At 38.7% G+C, this 23622-nt stretch overlaps 1 protein-coding gene across 2 annotated transcripts in view; it reads left to right on the top strand.

The window, feature by feature from the left end:
* MAMDC2 (MAM domain containing 2) overlaps window positions 1–23622 on the top strand; it is a 65953-nt gene that overhangs the window by 36900 nt on the left and 5431 nt on the right. For both annotated transcript variants that reach the window (XM_051643136.1, XM_051643135.1), the window contains exons 5-11: window positions 119–256; window positions 3359–3615; window positions 6537–6630; window positions 9230–9376; window positions 10238–10503; window positions 20626–20719; window positions 22377–22529. In XM_051643136.1, the coding sequence (XP_051499096.1) occupies window positions 119–256; window positions 3359–3615; window positions 6537–6630; window positions 9230–9376; window positions 10238–10503; window positions 20626–20719; window positions 22377–22529 (1149 nt within the window). The remainder of the gene's footprint in view (window positions 1–118; window positions 257–3358; window positions 3616–6536; window positions 6631–9229; window positions 9377–10237; window positions 10504–20625; window positions 20720–22376; window positions 22530–23622) is intronic.

The raw sequence follows: 23622 nt of genomic DNA, 5'->3' as shown, positions 1-23622 counted from the left end.
TATATAGATGTTATCTGCACTGCTACATGTAAAACAAGGACAGTACTTAGCAATTGCCTCTATTACAGTTTCTGTAATGAAAATGTGTTCACTGAGCTGGTGATGTCTGCAATTGCAGAATGTGACTTTGAAGAAAATCATCTTTGTGGCTTTGTGAACCGCTGGAACCCCAATGTCAACTGGTTTGTTGGTGGAGGGAACATCCGCAATTCTCAGTCTATCCTGCCCAGAGACCACACACTTAACAGTGAACTGGGTAAGCAACAAATGTAAAACAGGAGTATAGTGAAAAACTTGAGTCTGTAATCTGTGTACACCTCTTATACTGCAAATTATTATGTGAATTCTTTCTTTTCTCTGGGCATTGGGTGGGGTAAGAATTACTTTTGTGAAAAAGGGGTTAGAAGATATGCGTAATTTGCAGAAGTTCACACAAAGTTTGCTGTGAGCTTTATAATAATGTTGTTATGCCCTTGTTAGGCTTTAAAATTACTCAAAATAAGGATAAAATTTTGGAGGGAGATGGGCAAAATTAATCTTTCTGTGGATTCTAAAAGGATGGGCCACAATGAATTTTAAAATCTTGTACTGCTGACCTATACAGGGGTTTTCTTTCCAGTGGCTATTGTGAAATTTGAGTGGGAAAGCCAAGGAACTGAAGAGGAACTGAAAATTATTTGGAGAATCTCAGGTTAAATTGCACAGTTTAGGAGGATTTTTTTCTTTCAGTCAAATGTGGTGCTGTTAATACAGCCTGTTGGAGGCAGAATGCTGTAAAGACTTAAAGGATGTTTGGCCCTTTCCCTGCATGAAATACTTGTCCCAGCCATCTTTTTGAGAGGAGAAAATTTTATATAGCCATAGAGAAGGGTTGGGGGGTATCTTTGCCTTGGATGCAGTGTTTCTTGAAGTACCATGGCAGGTGACGGTCGGGAGATCTGGCTGCTGAAGCACATCGTGTGTCTCAGACAACGTGACGCTTGTGACGGTGCATGGCATCACATCGTGAAAAGCAGGGTTGATCCTCTTTCCTTAACTCACACTGCTGTGCCTTTTTATTCATTTCACAATTGTGTGAGTTGAGTGCAGAGTGTCAGTCTGGCCCTGTATCACCCCATAGCATCTAAATGCTGGTAAAAATTTGATGGAAGTTTAACTCACCACGTCTTCAACAGCAGACAGTGGCTCTATCCATTAAATAAAGTACTGTATGTGATAGGAAATGCTGCCAGCTGAAAGGGATCTTTTTATTTCTTTTTCACACCAAATCCACACTGCTGACCACCCACTGACAAGATCCCAAGAAGCCAAAAGTTACAAAAAAACCTTGGTTTTGTGCCTTAATTGTGCTATGAAGGTGCATCAGCCATAATTAAGCTATGAAATGTGGCAAAACTGCAGAGCAAAAACAAAGCCCAGAACTTCCCAGGCAAGTACTGCTGAAGTGTCACCACTCTTCTAGCAGTAGGCAGGCTGGAGGACACCCACAGCCAAGCAAGCCTTTTCCCCTCCTTCCACTGGAGTGAAGTGAGAAGTGACATCTCCAGGGTTGAGAACACTATTACCTAACACATGTGGTGATGTTGATACAAACCCAATGGCACAGTTGGCAGTGTTCACGCTGAAGTACCCAGTCAGTTTGACACTTCATTATTCTCTTAAGTTTTCTACTTGAGAAGAACCATTTTTCCCATCTTCAGCTGATACTGTTTGGTGCTGTGTTTCTGGGAGTGCGGAAGAAGAAAAACTACAGATGCAAAGCATGTCTGTGAGCATGGATGTGTCCTTTTAAAATCAAGATGGTTGTCCCAAATCAAGTCAGAGAATGTACTATCTGAAACTCCTGCAGGTCACGTTGGCTGTTGAGAGTCTGCTCATCTGTAATGCATTTTTTCTGTTTATTAGCAACTTCCAGAAGTCTTTTTCAAGGATTTTACAAAAAAAACCAAACACCCAGTCTATTCAGTAAAGATAAAACATTTAGAAACCAAATCTTATTTAGAATGAACAGAATTATACAAGCCATGAAATGTGCAAAATAAAGGTTATTTGCCAGTTCACAGAATCACAGAATGTTAGGGGCTGGAAGGGACCTCTGAAGATCATAGAGTCCAACCTCCCTGCCAGAGCAGGACCACCTAGGACAGGTCACACAGAAACGCATGCAGACAGGTCTTGAAAGTCTGCAGAACAGGAGACTCCACTACTTCAGGGAACTGGACCCTGTTCCAGTGCTCTGTAATCATTACAGTAAAGAAGTTCTTCCTCATGTTGAGATGGAACTTTCTGTGCTCAAGCTTGCATCCATTGCCCCTCATCCTGTCACACGACACAACTGAAAAGAGATTGGCCTCTCCTTCTTGACACCCACCCTTAACATATTTATATACATTAATAAGATCCCCTCTTGGTCTTCTCTTCTCCAGACTAAAGAGCCCCAGGTCTCTCAGCCTTTCCTCATAAGACTGGTATTCCATTAATCTAATATATTAAATGAATGGCTGAGTAAAACATGAGAAAACACATGGCTTACAGTCTTGTTCATTTACTTGGGAATTAACTCAGTTGTAACACATTTTTTTGCTTATGAATGGCTCCCAAAATTCAGAAAGGTTAGTACTTTCTTTAATAGTAACATCTCTAATAAAGACTTAAGAACCATGACCCATTTAGTGGATGAGGGACAAGCTGTGGATGTCATTTACCTGGACCTCAGTAAAGCCTTCAACAATGTTGTTTAGTCTGGAGAAAAGGAGGCTAAGGGGGAGACCATATTGTTCTCTACAGTTACCCGAAAGGAGGTTGTAACAAGGTGGAGCATGGTCTCTTCTCCCTAGTAACAAACAGAACAAGAGGAAATGGTCTCAAGTTGTGCCATGGTAGGTGTAGATTAGGTTTAGGTTTTAGTTGGAAGAAACTTCTTTGCTGAATGGCTAATTAAACACTGGAACAGGCTGCCCAGGGAGGTGGTTCAATCACCACCACTGGAGTTGCTTCAAAGATGAGTAGATGTGATGCTTAGCAATATGGTTTAGCACTGGAATCAGTACAATTAGGGTAATGGTTGGATCTGATGATCTTGAAGGTCTTTTTTAACCAGAACATTTCTATGATCCTGTGAAGAGCTGTGGCTGACTATTTTGCTCGTTGTATCTTAGTTCAAGCAGCTTTGGTTTGTACCTAGAAGAAAAGGAGGGAGAAAAAAGCTCTCTTAGAGTTACTAACATATCCTAGGAATCAACCCTCACTGTCCACGTCCTTGAGGTAACACGTCTAGTCCCTGCCCGTCTCCTGATACTTCTTCTAGGAGGTGCCCTTTAAAGAGCATCCTTATACCAAGTTTCTTTTCTACTTTTAGGTCACTACATGTATGTGGACTCTGTTTACGTCAAACATTTTCAGGAAGTGGCCCAGCTAATCTCGCCAAAGACCACGGCCCCTATGTCTGGCTGCTTATCTTTTTACTATCAACTTAAGCAAGAGAGTAGCATTGTTTTTACTGTTTACCTGAGAGACACAAGTGGCTTTTATGAAGAGATCTGGAAAACAGACAGTGCACTGAGTGCAGACTGGGCGCTAGCGGAAGTTGACTTCGATGCACCGTACCCCATGGAGGTAAAGCAACCATTCCTGTACAGTCCAGCTCTGACTTCCATGTTGCATCAGATACCAGTGCTGACCCAGGCCAAGCTGGGAACATGGCAGTGACCCTCCAGTAGCTGAAAGATAGTTATAAAGATGGTGGCAATCTGTTCTTTCCTTTGTCCATGGTGTAAGGGTCAAAGAAAATCAGTTTCTATAATGGTGCTGGATTTTCAGCAAAGGCTGGTGAAGTGCTAGAACAGAATACCTTGGCTGATTATAGAGTCCTACTAATGTGCAATCTTTTGGTTCCTACTAAATAATGTCAGTGTTCTCTTAGTCCCATGCTTCTGTGACTTGTTCATCCGTTCTTGAAGATACCAGGTATCATACCATAATGCATGTCTTGCACTACAGAAGGAAAAAAAAAAAATCTTTATTTTCTATCTTATACAATTCTGCAACTCAGTCTTTCTGTGATTTCATGAGATTAAGTCCAGATTTGAATCCTAATAGTACAGTAGTCCTTAGATGTGACTGCCAGCTCTGTACTATAATTAAAGAGTATAAGAAATAAATTGAAATTTTTATTCCCTTGTGTTTACTGAAAAAAAAAAAAAATAAAAAAATCCAAAGCTTAGAAGATTGAAATAAACACTTTATATGTATATACTTTATATATATATATATATATATATATATACACACACACACAGGTTATATATATATATACTTTATATATATAGGTTATATATATATATATACACAGGTTATACATATATATACTTTATATATATATAGGTTATATATATATATAGGTTATATATATACGTACCCAACACACACATATATATATGTATTAAAAAGTGTGTGTATATATGGTATATATACATACACACATTTACTTAAAAGTATACAAATATATGTATTTTCTACATATGTATGTAATTTTAATATGTATATATATATAGTCTCTCCCTATAGATATACTTCTAATACTAGGATTACGGATAAATTTTGTTAAATTCTACTTGCTGTAGCTCCATGTTAGTTATTTGTTAGCTGACTGTAAGTCTACAGATTTTCACACATTATTAGGGGTGTAGCCAGTTTTTGTCAGATTTTATGCAGTCCTTTCATAGTCTGCAAAATCAGTGACCAACTCATCCGTTTGAATTCTCAGACTGCAGATGGCATGGGAAAGGAGATTAGATCTGATAAGGTCTCACAATAATGAATGGTAAGCAAATTACCTATTCAATAAATATAAAGCAATATAGAAAGGCAAAAACAGTCCTAGTGCTAGAGATGGAACTTAATTAATGATCACAGAGCTTGGCATTACTGCAGTTAGTTTTGTGAAAAGATCCTCTCAGTGCTTAGTGGCAGTTATAAAACCAATGCAGGAAACTATCTGTATTGCAACAAACAGCAAAACAGAGGATGTTGTACCACTGGATGATGTGGTTCAGCAAGAGTATACAACTCCAACCTTCTCAGTTAAAAAATAATATCCTAGAGCTACACGAGGGAGGTGGGGATAATAAAAAATATGGAGAAGTTATGTTACTGAAATAACGGTTTCGAGCCTGCAGAAAAATGACTGAAATATAATATAGTAGAGGTCCATAAAAATCACACAGGAAAGATCAACTGTCCCCTTTTTCTCTGAATTTCCATAGCTGTTCCAAATTCTTTATTATCAGGTAACAGTTTTAAAATAAACCAAAGAGGATTTTTTGCTACATCATGTAACTGTCAAACTCAGTTCCACAGTGTACTATGGATGCCACTGTTTTGATTGGTTAAAAAACTCAATAGACAAATTAACAGGAAAGAAAGAATCCATCACAAATGCAATGTGAGGGAAGAAGAGCTGCAAACTTGTTGTTGTATTCAGTTCTTTCTGTAGGTAGCCTCTGTTGGAAAGATAACACTAGGCTAGATGGGTCTTTATTCTCCTCCAGGAATTTTAATGTAATCCAACACAGACATTATTTTATAAATCACTTTATAGAAATAAGATTAAACCTTGCATATAATGTCTTCACTTGTTTTGAGGAGGTCCTCCCCTATGTTTCATCTGACTAAAGGAGAATGCTCAGGATTCTTTCACAGCTCTCCTAGTTTGGCATGTCATCCCTAGGCAAGACATCACAGGCATTGCTTTCACTGAACAGGATCTCGCTCTGGAAGCTTTTGTCCTTACATCCTTGTTTTGTCCCTGGGGTTGCCTTATGATTCAGGCCTTTCTCAAAGTCTTCCTGTAAGTCAGAGCTTTGATACTTAAAATTTCTCTTAAGACACTGCCTCAAGAGTTATGGACTGTCCTCCAACTACCTGAGGAAGTTATGTCCCTCAGGAATGGCTAAGTACAAACTTTGTTTGATTTTGTGGTAAACAAAACAGCGATAACTTTCCTGGTTCTTAACTAAATTGTTTTAAGGAAGTCTTCCTTGCCAGCTGATGCCAAGGCATGGGTTTCAGTGTCCGAGGATGTTTAGAGACAACAGCAAAAATTAACATTGCAACAACAGAGTAATCCAGGCAGTTTGTCTTCAGCTCTTGACCCAGATGGATTCTTAATAACATTAGTAACTAGGGAGCTTTAGATTTGTAGTCAATACAGACTGATGACCCTGAACACTGACTTTGTAGAGTATCATTACTGTAGCTTACTGAATACTTAAAACTGAAGGTTCATAAAGCAACAGAAAAACGATGTTCCCCCTGATTTTTCCTTGACCTTGAGTGGGCAAAGACCTGGTGCTATGTTCAGGTTCTAATTTATATCCCTAGTGATACAATTTAATTTGTCCCAACACCTGAAATTCTGTATTGGGTGCCCTGGAGTCTGTCTGGGACATCTGTTCAGAATTGTGTAATATGAACGTGTGTACCAAAATGATTGTTATGTATATGGCAAATTAATAATAATTTATTATAATTTCCAGGTAATATTTGAAGTTGCTTTCAATAGTGCCAAGGGAGGTTATGTTGCCCTTGATGACATTTCTTTCTCTCCAGTTTACTGCAGCAATCAGACAGGTATGAGTTCTTATTGCTGTTTACCTTCCTTGCTCTCCCTCTTTTCTTTGCCCTTCTGAACTCTGTCAGTACGTGCAATATTTAGTAGTGATGTGCAGATCATGCTGCCTTCTCAGCTGAACAGAACCACTGGGCTTCTATTCCTCCTGGCAACAAAACAGCAGATAAACACTAATGGTATTAATTTGATCCAGAAGCCAGTCCTTAATGCTTTATCTCCAAAGACCTTGCCTCAGGGATCTGCAACTGGAGCTCTGGACTGAATGCTGTATTTGCATCACTCCAGATTTTGAACAAATTACCACTTGCAGGCCTGTCACAGAAAAGAGGGGGATTTCCTCAGGTGTGATGGAATGAGGAAGAAAATGTCCTGGGCATTTTCATTATTGCCAATGTAGGAAACATCTTCCATGGGACCCTGAGGTGCTCTTCAGAGCTGCAATAGGAGCCTTGGCTTTCTGTCTTCACTCTTCCAGCAGGTTTTATTTATCTCAGAGATAAATCTATTAGGGTTTCACAGCAGCAGAAGTCAACTGAATCCACATGACCTCTGCTGTAGAGGCACTTGGGATAAAGAACACTGTAATTTGTAAATCCAGCCTCTTTAAGTAGCAGTATACTGGTTGCTTGGGTTTTACTGTAGCACTAAGCAATAGTAAAAAGTTGATTCATGGTTTTCCACTAAGCCTATCCATTCTTTTGGTCACAAGTTTGAATTTTTTGCTAATGTTTTGAAGTGGTCAAGGAAAAAGATATTTTTGTTTTCCTTTTTAATCTACTTGAAGTCTCTGCTAGCTTTACCTGCACTGCTTAAGTATCAATAGGAGGCAGATTATAGATATGTTATTAATCCATGACTCTTGGCCAAGTAAAATCTAGTTGTTTCATTAATTCCTCAAATGCCTGTTCTAGTTTTTCTTTGTTTTGCAACAAAAATCCTGAGTTATGTTTGTGGTATGCCATGGATTGGAGTTGTGTGCTCATCTGTGTTTTAAATATTCAGATGGCTTGTATCTGTTGAGGTATGGGATAAATTTGATAGTATTTTCTGGCCTAACCCCAATTTAGTCACACTATCACAGCCCAAGTTCAGACCTACTCTGATGAGTAAATTTTATAAGTTTGGCTAGAGCTTTGCTTACTAACTCCAATTTTGAAATTTTGAGGGGATTTTTCTGTTTCAGAAATGAATATAAATAATTTGCTTTATATTTTGTTGAACTCTAACAAGGCGGATTAATCCTTCAGACTTAACTCTTCTTTCCATCTTCTGTTGTTTTGACTAGAGAAGTTAAAAAGCAGAAGATCTTCATTCTCCTTGTAGTTAGCCACAGCAGTATATGTAACAGCATTAGGGTTTTTTTCCCTGCAAGTTTTGATCAACAACGGTCTCAATGTTAGCCAAGTGGAATATTAAATTTGCTGACCAAAGAGTGACTCTTCAATGCTGCATGGATCTGGTAGCTCTCCAACTCTGTTTTCTTTAGGAAAGCAGTGAGGGGAGGCCAGGGCTGCCTTCTTTTTCTCTGTATTCAGAGGATGACACATGGTCATTGCTTAGATCTGACTTACCTGAGGCTGAAAAAAGCACAAACAAGCATCTCCCAATGCCAGTGTTTTTCTTCTCCTGAAGCTGATTGTCTGTGTCCCTGCCCTGGCTGGGAAGACCCTCTTAGGCTCCATGCAGAAGGGTCACATGGGCTGCAATAGTGATGCTGAAAGGGATCCTGATCTGGCCAAAAATTTCATGATGTCTCTGGGTTGTGCCCCTCCTTCCCCCAGCATCTGGTACAAGTGATTGATGAGGCTTTTAGAAAAGTAGAAACGTTTTACTTAAAAGCACCCATTCACCAGGGAGATTTTTTCAGACTAAAGGAAATCCTGTCCCATGAATTCCACACTGCAAGTCAAGAGGGAGCCATCAGCAGGCTTGGGGAGCTTAGCTTAGCTTTTAATCAACTTCACTAAAAGTGGTGCAGGTTTTTTTACTGCAGTGCTAAAACGAGTGAGGTGTAACTCTGGAGGTCAACAGCCATGAGATGGTGCATGAACCAAAAGCTAATTAACTTAGATATTTAACAGTATGCATATCCATACACATGATATATGACTACATAAAGGTATTCTTTAAAGGTGCTCTTTAAAATAATATTATATATTGATGTAGAAATCTATCTCCTTGGAAACTGAAATTACTGAAATGCACACACATGTGCATTTACACTCATTTTGTCCAAATATCTTTTGAGTGAAGGAGGAGGATGAAAACAGATAGTGTGGATTTCTTTGTGCCATATATCCTGAAGTAGGAATCTCCTCTAAGTATCTGTAGCTTATTTGTATTTTATAGGGACTGTGAAGGAGGTTTCATCCCAGCTTCAGCAATAATAGAAGAAAATAACACCCACTTGTGATAGAAAATTGATAGTTTGAAATAATTGTGACTTTGCACTCTATATGTGTAACATCTGTGCACACGCACATCTTCTGTAATGCAAAGAAAGAGGAAGCAGAGTATGTTTGAGCATCCTTATACTTCAGATACCTGTGTTTATTATACTGTGCTCTTCCTAACAGAACATATGCATCTGTCTTTCAGGGACTCCTTTCAATCCTGCCGAGGCAGGCTGCAATTTTGAGGAAGATCTGTGTAATTTTTACCAGGAACACAAAGATGGCCCAGGATGGAGCAGAGTGAAAGTGAAGCGTAACGTGTATAGAGCAGGAGACCACACTACTGGGTTTGGTAAATCAAAGCTCCTTTTCACAAAAAGAGTCAGACGGGATATAAAAGTTAACCTGTTGCATTGTTCAGCCTGTTAAATGATGTCATCAGCACACTGGTTAGATTGCCTCACTGCAACTCCCTGCCATTAAAAATCAGTTTACACTGCTCTTCCTAGCTGAGACTCTGGCTGTTCCTCCTCATATGTAAAGGGGGAAGGTCACCTATGGGATAGTCATGCAGGGCTGTAAATCAGAGGATCTTCACTGGACTGATCTGTAGTTACTGAAGGGATGATTCCACAAAAATATGTGCAAGCAAATATATTAGTAGCTTAATGCATTGCTTTTAATACTGAGGAATGCTGGGCTCTTAGCTCTTCCAGGCTTAGGATAGCTGGAATATCTGAGGGAAAACCAGGACATGTTGTGTACATTTCCTGGCTCATAAGTTCTCATACTTACACAGATCTTTGTGTTGAGTATTCATGGTTTTTAATCAGATGTGCTTAAGTCTCTCCTTTTTATCCTTACTGTAGGGAATAATAGACCCTGTGCTTCATCCTTCACTCTTTGGTCTCAGAGCAGTACCTTTGAAACAGCCAGGTTTCCAGTGAGGCCAGAAGACCAGAGAATTTTTCAGTGCCAATTTGAAAAGTGGTTATTTCTGGTAACTTAGCTATGTGCCAGTGTAGCTTGAAGTAGCTGGTATACTTTTAGAAAAATTCTTATTTCCTTTTGAACAGAGTGTGATAATCTGTTTCCTGGCAGTAAAAACTGTTTTTATAACCAATGGCTGATGCAATAACAGAAGCTGCTTTAGTAGCCAATCAGCTGTGCTAATTGCGTATTAGAAATACTTATTAGTTGCTCTGTCTCACAGGTTATTTCTTGTTGGCAAACACAAAGTTTACATCACAGCCTGGGTACATTGGACGTCTGTATGGCCCAACCCTGCCAGGAAATTTGCAGTTTTGTCTGCGTTTTTATTATGCCTTATATGGATTTTTCAAAATGAGTGGTACACTTGCTGTTTATATCTTTGAGGAGAATCACGTAGTTCAAGAAAAAATCTGGTCTGTCTTGGACTCTCCAAGGGGAGTTTGGACTCAAGCTGAAATCTCCTTCAAAAAGCCTATGCCTTGCAAGGTAAGAGTCAAATATCCACAATTCTGGATGGATATTTTATTTGCCTTCTCCACCCCAGGGGTTCTTTGTTACCCAGGGATTAATCCAAACTGAGCTACACCTGCAAAGTGAAATAAAGTTCCCCAGGCAGTAGAGTGGGGAGTAGAGTATTTCTTCACAGCATGGTTCCCATGGAAGTCCTGATGAAGGGGCTTTGTACCAGGAACAGGGCAGTGTTGCTTTAGTGTCCTCAATCAAGTCGCAGTATGTGTGCAGATTTCACTTGAGGAACTCCATCGAGAGCTGGTTATGTCTTGGTTTCTCAGCAGGCTTCACATTCAGTATTTTTTGGTTTGTTTGTTTCCTATGTGATTCACATTACTGAACTCAATTACAGAGTTTAATTAATCTAAAAAGTCAATACTGGTAAATTCTGGTCAAAACTCAACTACTGCTTTAAAATATGAAACCAAAAGTCAGCGTAATTTAGATGAATGGGCTTGAAATGTTTGCAATGCCTGGTTGAAGAGGCCACTTTGTTATCTCAGCAAATTAATAAAAATAACAATATTTCACATCACTTCCTGATTAAGTCAAGCTGCTGTTTTTCCTCACCTCCACTCTTTTTATGAAGACTGACTTTTACACAAATTTATGCTACTTCTGCTGTTATCCTGATTTCTGTAGTGTAATGGGTTTTCATTGTCTATGAGACATCTAAGGAGGACCAGATGGATTATTGCCTGATGGCACTGACATAAATCCAGGTTTTTTTTCAGTGCGTGATAGTACTATGAACATATGAATGAAAGCTTGTCTTGTAACTTAGATATTTCTAAACTACAGACAGACATTTTAAGCACTTTCCCCCCTACAAAGTAATTTTTGAAATTGCAGTAGTTACTGAGTTTTAGCTTTCCTTGGAAAAAAAAAAATAAAATTACTGCCCAGCAAGTCTATAATAGCAAAGTCTCTCATAGGATCATTGCAAAAGATTTGCACAAAAGTATTTTGCTCCTTTTTTTAAAATAATGAAAAGGTATTGGTTAAAAAAGCAACTCTGTAATTTATTTTTGTAATCTCCTGTTTATGTATTTCTTTATTCTAAAAAGGCTCAGTAGCTTGTGTAGCATAATACGCTGTATGAGTAGTGATGACAGCTGAGCATGACTGTTAAAAATGGTTTATAGCCTTGGAGGTGGCAGTTTTTTTAGTGTCTGACATTTACATGGAAAATCTTTTCTAAGATGAATTTATACAGAACTATTTTTATGTTTTCCTAGAAATTAGTATATCTAAAACACTTGTGAAGACACTTTCCTGGAATGGAAAGCTTTTTTAGTATTGCAGCTTTCATGTCTGTAGTTTCCAGTCTGTCTGTAGGCTATACCAGATGGGGACAGCAGCACAGGGGAGAATGAAGAAGTCAAGGGAATATCCTTGCTGCTTCTGTGCCTGAAGGTCTGCAGCAAGGAAGAAGCTCCAAGCTCTGCAGCAGGAGGGTTTGTTTGCCTCTGGCAATTTTCAGAAAACTTCAGTGAGTTATAGAATCACAGAATCACATAATGCCAGATTGGAAGTACTGGTTGACAACCAATGACATCCTGGCTTGTATCAGGAATAGCGTGGCCAGCAGGAGTAGGGATGCAATTCTCCCCTTGTACACAGCACTGGTGAGGCCTCACCTCGAGTTCTGTGTCCAGTTTTGGGCCCCTCATTTCAAGAAGGATACCCAATTCTGAATTTTCCTTGTAATCTCATGCCCAGCTCTCAAACTGTAATACTTTAAAAAGTCCTTTTATGCTTTATTTTGTTTGCTTCCTCTTTTCCGGGCCAACAGAAGGAAATGAAGGAGCACTATGTGGCACTGTATAAACACGTAGTTTAGTTATCTGTGAAGATGTGTCTGAGTAGGATCTAGTGAAACAGCTGACAAGGAATCCTCATTTCAATGGCCATCTTCAATGTAGGCCAGTGGTGGAGATGTGTCAGAGCATGTTATGCCTGAAAACAAGAAGTGGTGGGAACCAGCAGGTCAGGGATTACACTTCTGGCTCTGGAGGGAGAGATCGTGTAGAGAAAACTGAGGGAAAAAAGTTTACTGAAGTCTGATCTCTCTTGTCCTTTCTCCCCCAACTTGTCTTTGTGTTTCTTGTTTCCTTGCTGATGCGTCTTTTGCTTTTCTGTCCTGCCTCATTGGCAGCAACCCACTTGCATTCCCCATCTTACTCCTGGCTCATCAGCTCTGAACAGTCCAGTGTTTTTCCCTCTCATCCTGTATGTTCTAGTTTGTTTACCCTCTTCTCCCAGTTCTTACAAGTTTTATTTTTTAAAAAAACTAATGACTTGATAGAAAGCACTGTTCTGACACAAAGACCAAACCCTGACATATTTCATGCTCCTATTGCAGAGCCTAGGAGTGCCCAAACTTTTCAAAGAATTTTTGAAATGGGGGCAAAATAAATCCTTTTTTTCCTAGCCTTGTTCTCGGAAATGATGGAACTGTTTTGGCTTTAATCTTGCAAAACAAGCCTGAAGCAAGGACCCAGCGTGGAAAGTCTGAGCTGAAATCATTGTGTCTTGGCAATGTCATAAGCAAGTGAAAAACAGTCTTTTAGTGGAGGGAGGTGGTATCAAAATAAGATAGGGCTACCACCTTTCCTCTAATACAGATGTGGTGGCTGATGTGCATATCATATTGTTTCCTGAGATCTGTCATGTCTAGACTTGGATGATAAGAAATTGTAGTTTAGCTCATCAAGTTCTTGGTTACTGGGTGTTGCTTAAAGATTGGGTCAGGGCCTGTGGAAACAGTAAACAGTCTCCTGGCAGTTCCTTAATGGCCAGAAAAGCCAAGTGAGGCAGTCATTATATTACTTTGGCCAGGGAGTCCTGAAGGTCGTAACATTTTTGCAGCCAGAAAACTATTATTCTAAAATACCTGTAATACCCATGTCCTTATCTTCTGCTGTGAATACTACTCCCAAGGCTTTGAAAACAATATAAAATCCATCTTACATGCTTTCATTTTGGTAATGTATTTGTTCACGTAGGGACAATAAAAAGGTTAAGATTTTCATCCCTTGGTTTGTGTAATGGTTTTTGGGAGTTCTTTCTGAATTAGCTAACCACAGTCTGACACAGATTTCTGGCTTGAGTTCTGTGAGCAGGAAACGTGAAGCTGGCCAACAGACTTTAATGTGACACTTTGAAACTATTACATTGAAAAAGTTAGGTGTGGATGATCCAGCTAAGCAAGTCATAAATATTTATACATATATATACATGTGTGTATATAGGTACATACTGCAAATACGTGTGCTATATTATGCTAGTGAGACAGAAGGAAGTTTAAAATTCTGATTTATTGATTTGTACTTGAGGTGCTCTCTCTTTTAGTTAGTGTAAGTACCTATGATTCTATACATATATAGTATATAGTACTCTGTAGCGCTCAGGGAAAAAATGTCAGAATAAATAAATAGTTTCCTAACATTTATTTAAAAAATCAGACTCTTCATGCTTTGTTGTAAAAGCCTCTTTAAGCCAGTATAAATATCTGAGTCTGAAACATGTAGATTCTTTTGATCTGATTGAATATACTGAAATCATCTTCCAGGCCAATACATTGAAGGAGAGTATCAGAGCTAACTGAAATAAAAATTCACATATGGCATATGTAACCTGAAGATGCTCACATGGAACTCTGAGCAAGACTCTACATTTTCATATTGTGTGTGTGGTTTTATGTGTATTGATTTGTGGAAAACAAACCTCACAAACTCATAAAGGTTATAAAGTGGGTATGTTCATTGTGGCACCAGGTGCAAGGCGGATTGCTTCTCCAAACTTGCCCACCCTGCGTCAGTAAAGCTCTATTTTTAGCTCGGTTACGTGCATATTCATGAGGTCATGATACATATTAATTCTAGTCCCAAAATAGGCGTTGCTTATGCTAATTGTCTCCCCAAAATAATTTACATAAGTCTCCGCATAATTCCACATGCACACTGTCGTCTGGTGGTTGTGGGCCGGGGTCTTCAGGATGAAGGCTCAAGGTCTTCCTCGCAGTGAACTTTTGACTTAAGGCAATTTGGCTGAGCTGGCAACAACAAGTCTGGTTGCAACTGGATTCTGCTTAGCCAAGGGGAACTTTTACACCATAGATAAGAGACTCCTACTCCCCTTAGCTAAGACAAGCAGCACATCATGGCCTTCTGTTGTCTGCTAAAAAGTCTTAACCCTTACTTACTCAGTTCAGTACATGCCACCAGGAAAGGTATTTCTTTTATGCAACTTCACAACAAAGTCCAAATGCCTAGCTTAAAATAAAGATTTGAGTGCAGTTGGATCCACTTACATCAGTTCTGTTAATTTCTGCTAGATTTCGTTCACTGTTCTGAAGCTTGGGCTTTCAGAAGCAAATATTTCATATTGTTTATCCATTCATATAAGTTTTTGCAGTGTTACCTAGTATTGTAGTGCTTGAATATCTTGCACAGAGTTCAAAACCAAATCCTCTGAAAGGCTGCTGGCATCGTAACCGTCCACCATGCTTCTACTGGAGTAGTTGTGGCAGCATTTCTTGGATTTTTTCTTTCAGTCTACTTTTCTTCCTCTCTGATGTGTTTTTTTTTTTTTTTCCCCTCACTCTCTTTCCTTGAGTTCATCTGTTTGCTTTTCCTCAACTACCATAACTAATTTTAGTTGCAGCTATGAAGAAGCAAAATCAAGCCACTGAGTGTTGCACTTCAATATTTACATGTTTTAAAACAAACAGAAGGGAGGACTTCTTTGAGAATTACTAGACACTAAAATCCTTTGCTGCAGGATGATGTGGAAGCCAATAGTATACATGCATTTTAAAAGGGATTAGGCAAATTAATGTAAAAGAAACTTCACAGCGACCATAAATACAGTGGTACAGGTATGACCTCCAGTTCAGCAACTCTCTAGGGACTGAACACCACAGATAACTGTATGGTTGTTTTGTTTCTTGTACTGTTTTCCCTAAACAACCATTATCACCTCTTCACCTTCCTAGGGCTTGATATGAGGGACTTTGGACCTTTGTTCTCACATCATCACTGTGAAGATGCTCAACATTAAATTCTTGTAGCATTTCTCTTTGTTGCTGAGAAATTTGTGTCTCTCACTTGTCCACTGAAGTCATATGTAAATGACTAGAGTGATCTTGGATATATGATGAAGTCCTAGATACTTATGACTGAGTCACTAGTATAAAGGATACAGTTCTCCAGTCAAGTATCAAGTGGAGATGGGCAGTCATCCTAGTCCTCACCTCCTCCTCTGAAAAACCCTTACTTGTATAAAATAAAGGAGCTTTTTGGTAATTTTCTGACACAACTCTTGATCATTCTTCGTTTGATAAGGTATGCAACATCAGGAGGTTGGAATGAGCTGCAGTTTTACAATATAGCTTTTCAGTCCTTCCTTCTCTCACCTCTAAAACAAGACATTTCTTAAAGAGCAATCACTGGAATGCCTATTTAAAATAAGAATATTAGGGTCTGTAAATAGTATGATTCGTGCTTGCAAAATGTATAATCCACTGTCTGCCATGTTTGATAAACAGTCATGGAAAAAACATAGTGTAAACTGTTAAAATTATTCAGGTTAGAAAGTGTTACCAAAGTGTCCTGCATCTTCACAGTAGCTAAGCAAGGAGATATGTTGCATGAAATATTACATACCTCCTTTTGGTACCTGTGATACCTAACTGACATTTCCTTTTTTTGCTCACTTTTTGTTCTGGGTACTTAATATTGTGGTATCATAATGTCACATATTCTGACAAGACTCCGCAGTCTAAAAGCAAGGACCTTTCCCTCTTATAAAAAGAGCCAAGGAAACTGTTTTATTGAAAAGAAAATATAGCTGAAATAGCAGATTTCTGGAAACCTAGGAGGGCCCTGGGGGACAGCTGAGGATATCATGTCCTGTATAGATTTCTGTCCAAGCAATATTCTCTACTGGACGGCGCAATCAAGTGAATATAGATGTAGCATTGACAGCCTGTGGCCCCAGATTGTTCTATCAGCTTTAGGTTTCTCTTTTATTGTTTGTTTCTGCAACTCATTTGCCCTTGGACAGGGAAGATTTTCAAAAATATTTGTTCAAATATCACAATCTTATTGCCAATGTTATCCAATTATTTATGTAGAAGTTTTCATAATCTATTATTTTTCCCACAGAAGATCATTTACATGGCAATAAATAGACCTTGCCAGGGTAGTGCCATTTTAAAGAAATTTATTTAAATTAAAATTTTAATTAAGTTTAAATTAAAAATTTTAGATAAATTTATTTTAAATGGGAGAAGCTTGCAGACATTCTAATTTAGTCTTAATTGCGTACTTGCATTCTTGGTAAATTAGTTGCTGACTGTTTAAGCCAAAGAAAAGCAAGCCATTTAAAATCTAGTTTAATTAAAATAGTTAAAAGTAATTTGGGCTACACTGATAAATTTGTATCAAGCAGCCCTGGGCGGATGGTTCTCTTATTCCCTGTGCCAGTGATGGGGTCCTGGCTTACATGCTTATATGGCTGTGTACTAGTGTAACTGACTGAAAAGTCAAGCCCTCTGTTTTGTGAAGACATCTTGACTGCTTCTTCATATCACGTCACAATTTTATTTCTGCTGCTCAAATTATTTTTTTATTTCATAATACTGAGCTTTGTGTCACTGTATGGAAATTACAACAGCTGCTTCTCACAAAAACCCACCTCCGCCTCCACTATAACTACCTTTCTTCAAGAAATTGAACTTAAATTTGTGTCTAAGTGACAGTCTTGAGTTTTGTGTCTACACTGCCGTAGTTTATGTGTAGTTTAAACCTAAGAATATTCACTTAGATGGAATCAGGTAAATTAATTTGCTGCAGAGGCATAGTTTGGTTTTAAGTCACCAGACTTGGCTGCTGTCACAGTTTTTCTTTTGTTTGATTGGTATTTTCAGCTGTATTTTCAGGGTTAAACAATTAGGAAAGAAAAATAACATTACCTAAAGGTATCCAGGGGCATCTTTTATCCTTCTCTCCTTTTCTCAGTCCAGCTCCCTACAAACCTCCTTTTACAAGCTTCCCCATTAGTCCTTCCTTACACTTCTTGATGGAGATACCCCACTGTGTGTCCTACTCTTTCTTCTCCTCCAAAAGCAGGCAAACTTCAAATGCATACATTTTAACTCACATCTACTTCCAGAGATGCAGAGTGCTAAGCATGAGAAGTACCTTACACCTCACTCAGTGTTTGCAGCACACCCCAACATGTCATGAGAGAAGTGAAACCCTGCTTGCTCTACCAGCTCTTCTCATCTGGTGTTGCTTATATAATCCAGAAGAAAGTGCAAAGACTTGATTATTGATACTTTGAGGCTGCAGGCAAGGGACATTGATTAAGCACTGGAAAATAAACAAACCAGCTTGCAGAAATCCGGCAATTAATTGGAAGGAAACTAATGCCCTGGCTGTGTCCTGCTGCTGGAACAAAAAGAGACATGAGAGGAAAATGCGTTTCATTTTTCAGTAACACAGGCAACAAGGGCCAGCATCTGATAATGGTTTTAATTTAGCATCCAAGATAGCATGCAAGTCCAACAAGATTTGTTACCTAGTGTGAAACAATTAGTATGTTGTTCTTTTGTCATATTTTATGAAAAAACTTAGCTAAGCACAAAGATCTCCCTATTCTCTTCTCCAAGAAGACATAACTTCATAAAAATTTATTTCAGAAGACTTGACATAGGAAATATTTTCATTGAAAAAAAAGAACAAATGTAAAGCATAGTGAGATTAGTCTTATCAAAACTGTATAAAGGATTCAGAGATCTAATTTAGGGTGAAAATGCATAACTGAGTAAATCCAAATGGATACAGTTTTGGTAGGTGAAGTTCAAATACTCAAAAGATGTCCCTTTATGACCAAAAAAAAAAAGTACATTTAGGACATATGAAGAGTCAATAAACTTGATCTGTGAATAAAAAATATGTTCTACCCCATTGCTTTAAATCAATAATATGACAACAAAATAAGCCAAGGGTACAATGAAGATTTGCTATAGCTAGTACTGGAAACTCCACATTCCCAAGTACAGGCTCCCCTACTCCACCCCTGTGGAATTACAAAGTCTGTTCATGGCAGTGTGTCACTCAACACCACAAAAAGTGAGTGGAGAATTAATAATTTTAGAGCTAGAGATGACAAAGCTGAACAAGTTTGCAAGTGTCACCAAAACACATCCATCCTTTGATACAAAGAGTAGTAGTTCAGTGGCCTTTTAGAGCCCAACAGTTATTGTTGCAAGGACTTTGAAATGGAGAGCTTTCTGCAGGATCCAGTGGTAATTACATACCTTCTAAGGAACAAATTATTGCAATTTAAGAATAAATAACTTGATTTTGCTCCCAGTGATGTCAATAGGAAAACATCACTAACAACATGATTCCACAGTGTGGAAATGTTTTTTCACAAATGAGGATTGACCTCACCCTTTCATGTGTGGTTTTCTGAAGATTCTTGTGTTTAGGAATATAATATGTCTTTAGTTTATTACAAATGTTCACCAGAATGCATTTATTAAAAGTCTGGTGAATGACGTCTGCCCAACGTCAGTATTTATTGTATTTTTTTATTCCAAGAGGTGCTACCATTTTAAAATAGATTGTGCCTATTTCTTGAGAATGAACTTACAAGTTAAGAAACAATTTTGTCTGGTTAAACCTTAAGGCTAAGAGAGTGGTTCTGCAGTTAAAAAAAAAATAAAAAAGGGGGCAGTTGACGCCAGTATACACTGAGCAGTTGTGTGTACTGTGCAGGGGCACTCCTCAAGTCCACACCTGTAGCAGTTTACAAAACAGATTATCACTATTTCCAAGATTGGTTGCACTGGATGAAAATTCTTTTAAAAATTGCTCCATCCTGGCCAGCATAACCCAAACATGCTTCAAAGGTTGCCATGTAGTTACATCTCAGGGTATTTCATAAGCAGATGGGTAAATAAATACTACAGAACAAAGCAATCTAGCAAAACATGGTATAATGACCACTGGAAGGTGTTACCAAGCCCGTTATAAGAAGACATGTTAAATAATGCAATAACAGCTTTAAACAGCCTTTTTGTATCTGCATGAAACTGTCATTCAGCATTTGACCTCAGATATGTAATTGAGGTGTTTACAGTTCTTCCAGAATATTAAAATGTTAAAAGTGACACTCATCTGTCTCCAGTCACTAGCTCAGACCTCATCACAAAAGAATTGTTTTGAAAAGCTCCTCCCAAGTTATGGTCACAACCCCAATGGTCAGACAGATGGTTTGCAGTAGTTACGCGAAGAAAACTGCCAGCAGTATTTTCACAGAATAAACCTTACTGTGTTGTCTGTAATTCAAACAGATCTGTCAACTGTGGGAGAAGGGCAGCTGAGAATCTTAAAGTTTCTTTATATTTTATTTTGTCATCTCATGAGTAACTTGTATTTTCCATGGCAGAATTATTGTGTAGTCAAATAAAACGTCTTGGTCACTATTCTTAATGTTCGCAAACCCAGATGTATACTGTGAATGATGCGTAGCATTTCCAGCCTCTTGCTGTATGATGTCCTGGCTTTATGTCATAATCCCATTTTATGCAGTAGTTTCATTTTATCTTTATTGGTCTTTAGTTTTGCCGTGGCCATATATCTTGTCCATCACTCTGCATTACTCCTTCAAATTTATCCTTCTATGGATAACACTTCTTGTTTAGGAATAAGATAGATGAGGACATTTGAGTTTTTCTCCTTGGGATTTTTTTTTGAGGGAAAAAGGGCAACAACTTCAGTGAGTCATATATTCTCTTATAGTAAAAAATACACACTGCCCTAATAAAATGGAAGCTACATATAGAGTTACATCATTTAAAGTGAGAAAACGCTTTCTATTGCATGAAAACATAGACCCAGACCTAACTGAACTTGACATTTCAGTTATTGGCAGTATTAGTAAGTGCCAAAACAAAGTGGATTAATAATTTCTGTTGTCTAGATGTCAAAGTCATTAGCACAATTATAAAAATCTAACATTTCAGACTTTTAACAGCACCAGCTTTTGTTAGGTACCTGAAATTTCCTTCATGTATTGCAGGTTGTCTTTGTCAGCTGGTGTAAAAGCTTCTGGGACTGTGGACTCGTGGCACTGGATGATATATCACTGAGCCTGGGAAGTTGCCAGGCTGCTGGTAAGACCATGTGTATTTGTTGTCCAAGAGCTGCTACCCTCTTTAGTAAGAGCTCATTACATATCTTAATTTTCCAAGCCTATCCTACAGCTGCCTTCATCCCACTGTGGTTTCTTTTATTTTTTCATTTTCCAATAAGTATTGCATAAATCGTGTTTTTACAGTAGCATGCATAGAGGAAGGACCAGTTTTTCTTCACAGAGGTACCAGCTAACTCCTAATTAACTTCACTGACTGCAGTACAGTTTTATATAGGTGAGCGTTCCTTTTGGGGCATCACAGTTTTTTTTTTTAAAAACAACAGTTCAACTGAAAGGAAAGTAGTTTTCAAACAGGTTTTAGGAAACTGGGAATAGACCCAAAAGCAATATTTTCAAAACACAGCATTACTCTTTTTAGTCCAGAAGTACAGCTGTGCAAGGCCAAGACACAGTCCCTTATCTGAACTGCAGTTCTCTAATGAAGGCAGATGAGTTCAACTCTCCTGCCTGTAGTGGGAGGACCTGAATGTTTTGGAGTGAGACTTTACCTTCTGACACGCACAGGCTAATCTCCCTGAACTCACCAAAACTCCCTCTTCTGGGGCTTTTGGAAGTTTGATAGTGCACTGATTGTATCCTAATTTGGAAATGGCTCTCATGAGACAGGCACACTCTTATAATCTCATTCTTTGAAATAGTGATGAGGCTGATCTACCATGCCACTTACATTCCCAGGTAATAAGAAGCTTTTTATTACCTCTTTTGATTGATTTCTTGCACTTAGGTGACCAGCCATTATGGAACAGAGAGAAGTAGCATGTATGAAACAATATGATGTTTTTCTGAAGTATTTCCAACAGTTGTCTGTTTTTCCTCTCTGTGCTTCCTAGGTAATCTGAAAAGGAACCAAAGGTGCAGAACTGATACTTAGGTGTATAGTCATGTGGGGACTTGGCAGTGATGGCAGCAAAAAAATGCCTGAAAAATGCTCTAGATTATGTGAGGTATTAAGGCATTCTCTTTTCCAAAAGGTGAAAGCAGCTCACAGTGTCTACTCCTGAACTACAAATTCACATTATAGCAGAAGAGCTGACAGAAGCTTCTTGGCAAGAGCCTGAATTGTCAACTTTCTCTCTTCTGCATGATCTCATAGACTTGAAATAATGAAAATAGTAATTGCAGCTCTGTGGTCTGTTGTATGTTGTATTAGAATCTGGTGCCAAGGGAACATGAGAGAGCTAAATGTGGTGTTTGATTTCAGATCACAGAAACTCCAGTCTTTGACGAGACTAATTTATTATGCATGTTATACATGCTAGAGTTCATTTAACTGCCTGGGGTGCCTCAGTAGTGAAGACGATTACATTGGAAGAGCCCATTGTGGAGCTCTGAAGAGATATGATGAGATAATAAAGTGCATGAGACATTTTAAAGAAAATAAGTACATGTTAGTGAGCCAGACTACAGCACAGATTTTCCCGAAGCTGTGAAGAAAATTAAATCAAATTTCTTATATCTGCTTGAAGCTACCTTTTACAAGCTTGTGACTACTCTAAGTATTGCTAAGTAGACATAAGTGATTTCAGCAGGTGAGTGTATGAAATACATTGCTTGTGCAATCTCTCACGTATCTGTCTAATATATTTGCAGTTTAAAACCATGTTCTCTCCTTCTAGATTTACTGCTGCCCAGTCCTGGAGAGTGTACTTTTGAAAAAGATGAGTGTGTGTTCACCCAGAAGAAGAGAGGTCGTGGGAGTTGGCACAGGAGAAGGGGTCCAACTCCCACTTCTTACACCGGACCGAGAGGAGACCACACTACTGGGGTAGGTGAGTTAAGCTCCACATTGAACTTCCAGAATGGAGATTGATAGTTAATAAAAAATACTTTGAAGTTATAACACCTAGAACACAGAGTGAGTTTTTACTGTTGTGTTCAGAAAAGTTATAAATTGAATTAAGTAAACATGTTTCTTAGGGACCCACAGATGGTTTTGAGGATGTGATGTTTAATCTGAATATATATGCAGACCAAGTGGACACTTTGGTCTGTTTCCTCAATTAGCCCTTTCCTTTGGGAGAGAAAAGGACAGGATATCTCTCCAGACCCTTCAGAAAAGCCTTCTTCCAAACCCCTAACTTATGTGAATATTCCCTGAAAATAAAAGGCAAACAAGTGCTTAGGGGCTTTTCTGCATCAACACCTTCCTTTTCAAAGTTAGAAGAAAACATGGATAATAAAAGAGGTCTCACAGACCTTTTGTCTTGAAAATCTGGTCCATAACCTCAGTTGTGTAACTTAAAGTATTTAGGCAAGTGGGGCAAGTGAATAGAAAACTGCATCAGCATTGGCCCCACACCAGGGTCTGTACCTGGTGACTTTTGGAAATTACTGTGTCATTGCCTTGGGTGCTCATGTTCCTGAAGAACAGGACCTCAGTATCAACTCCATTGACTTCAGAATCATGGATGAAACAGCCCTGAGGCTTCTGAATGTAAATGCTTACATAGGTTTAAAAAGGCTTTGGGAGCCTTTGGATTTTCCCACCTCCACAGTGGTTGGCATTCGTTGGTGATCTTACCCCTGTACTCAGCCTTGGTGAGGCCACATCTCACTGTGTGCATTTTTGGGCACTGCAGTATAAGAAGGGCATCAAGGTGTTGGAAAGGGTGCAGAGAAGGGCAACAAGGCTGATTAGGGGTCTGGAGAACAGGTCTTAGGAGGAGAGGTTGAGAAAACTATGATAGTTTAATTTGGAGAAGAGGTGGAAAGTAGGTTGTGGTGAGGCAGGTTTTGGCCTCTTCTCCGTAGTGACTAGTGATAGGACAATAGGAAATGGGGTCAAGTTGTGCCAGGTGTGGTTCAGATTGGATATTAGGAAAAAATTATTCACAGAAAGAGTGGTAAGGCATTGGAACAGGC

Source organism: Apus apus, chromosome Z (assembly GCF_020740795.1).
Source record: "Apus apus isolate bApuApu2 chromosome Z, bApuApu2.pri.cur, whole genome shotgun sequence".
In the NCBI taxonomy this organism is placed as follows: Eukaryota; Metazoa; Chordata; class Aves; order Apodiformes; family Apodidae; genus Apus; species Apus apus.
This window is presented reverse-complemented; position numbering and strand designations above follow the sequence as displayed.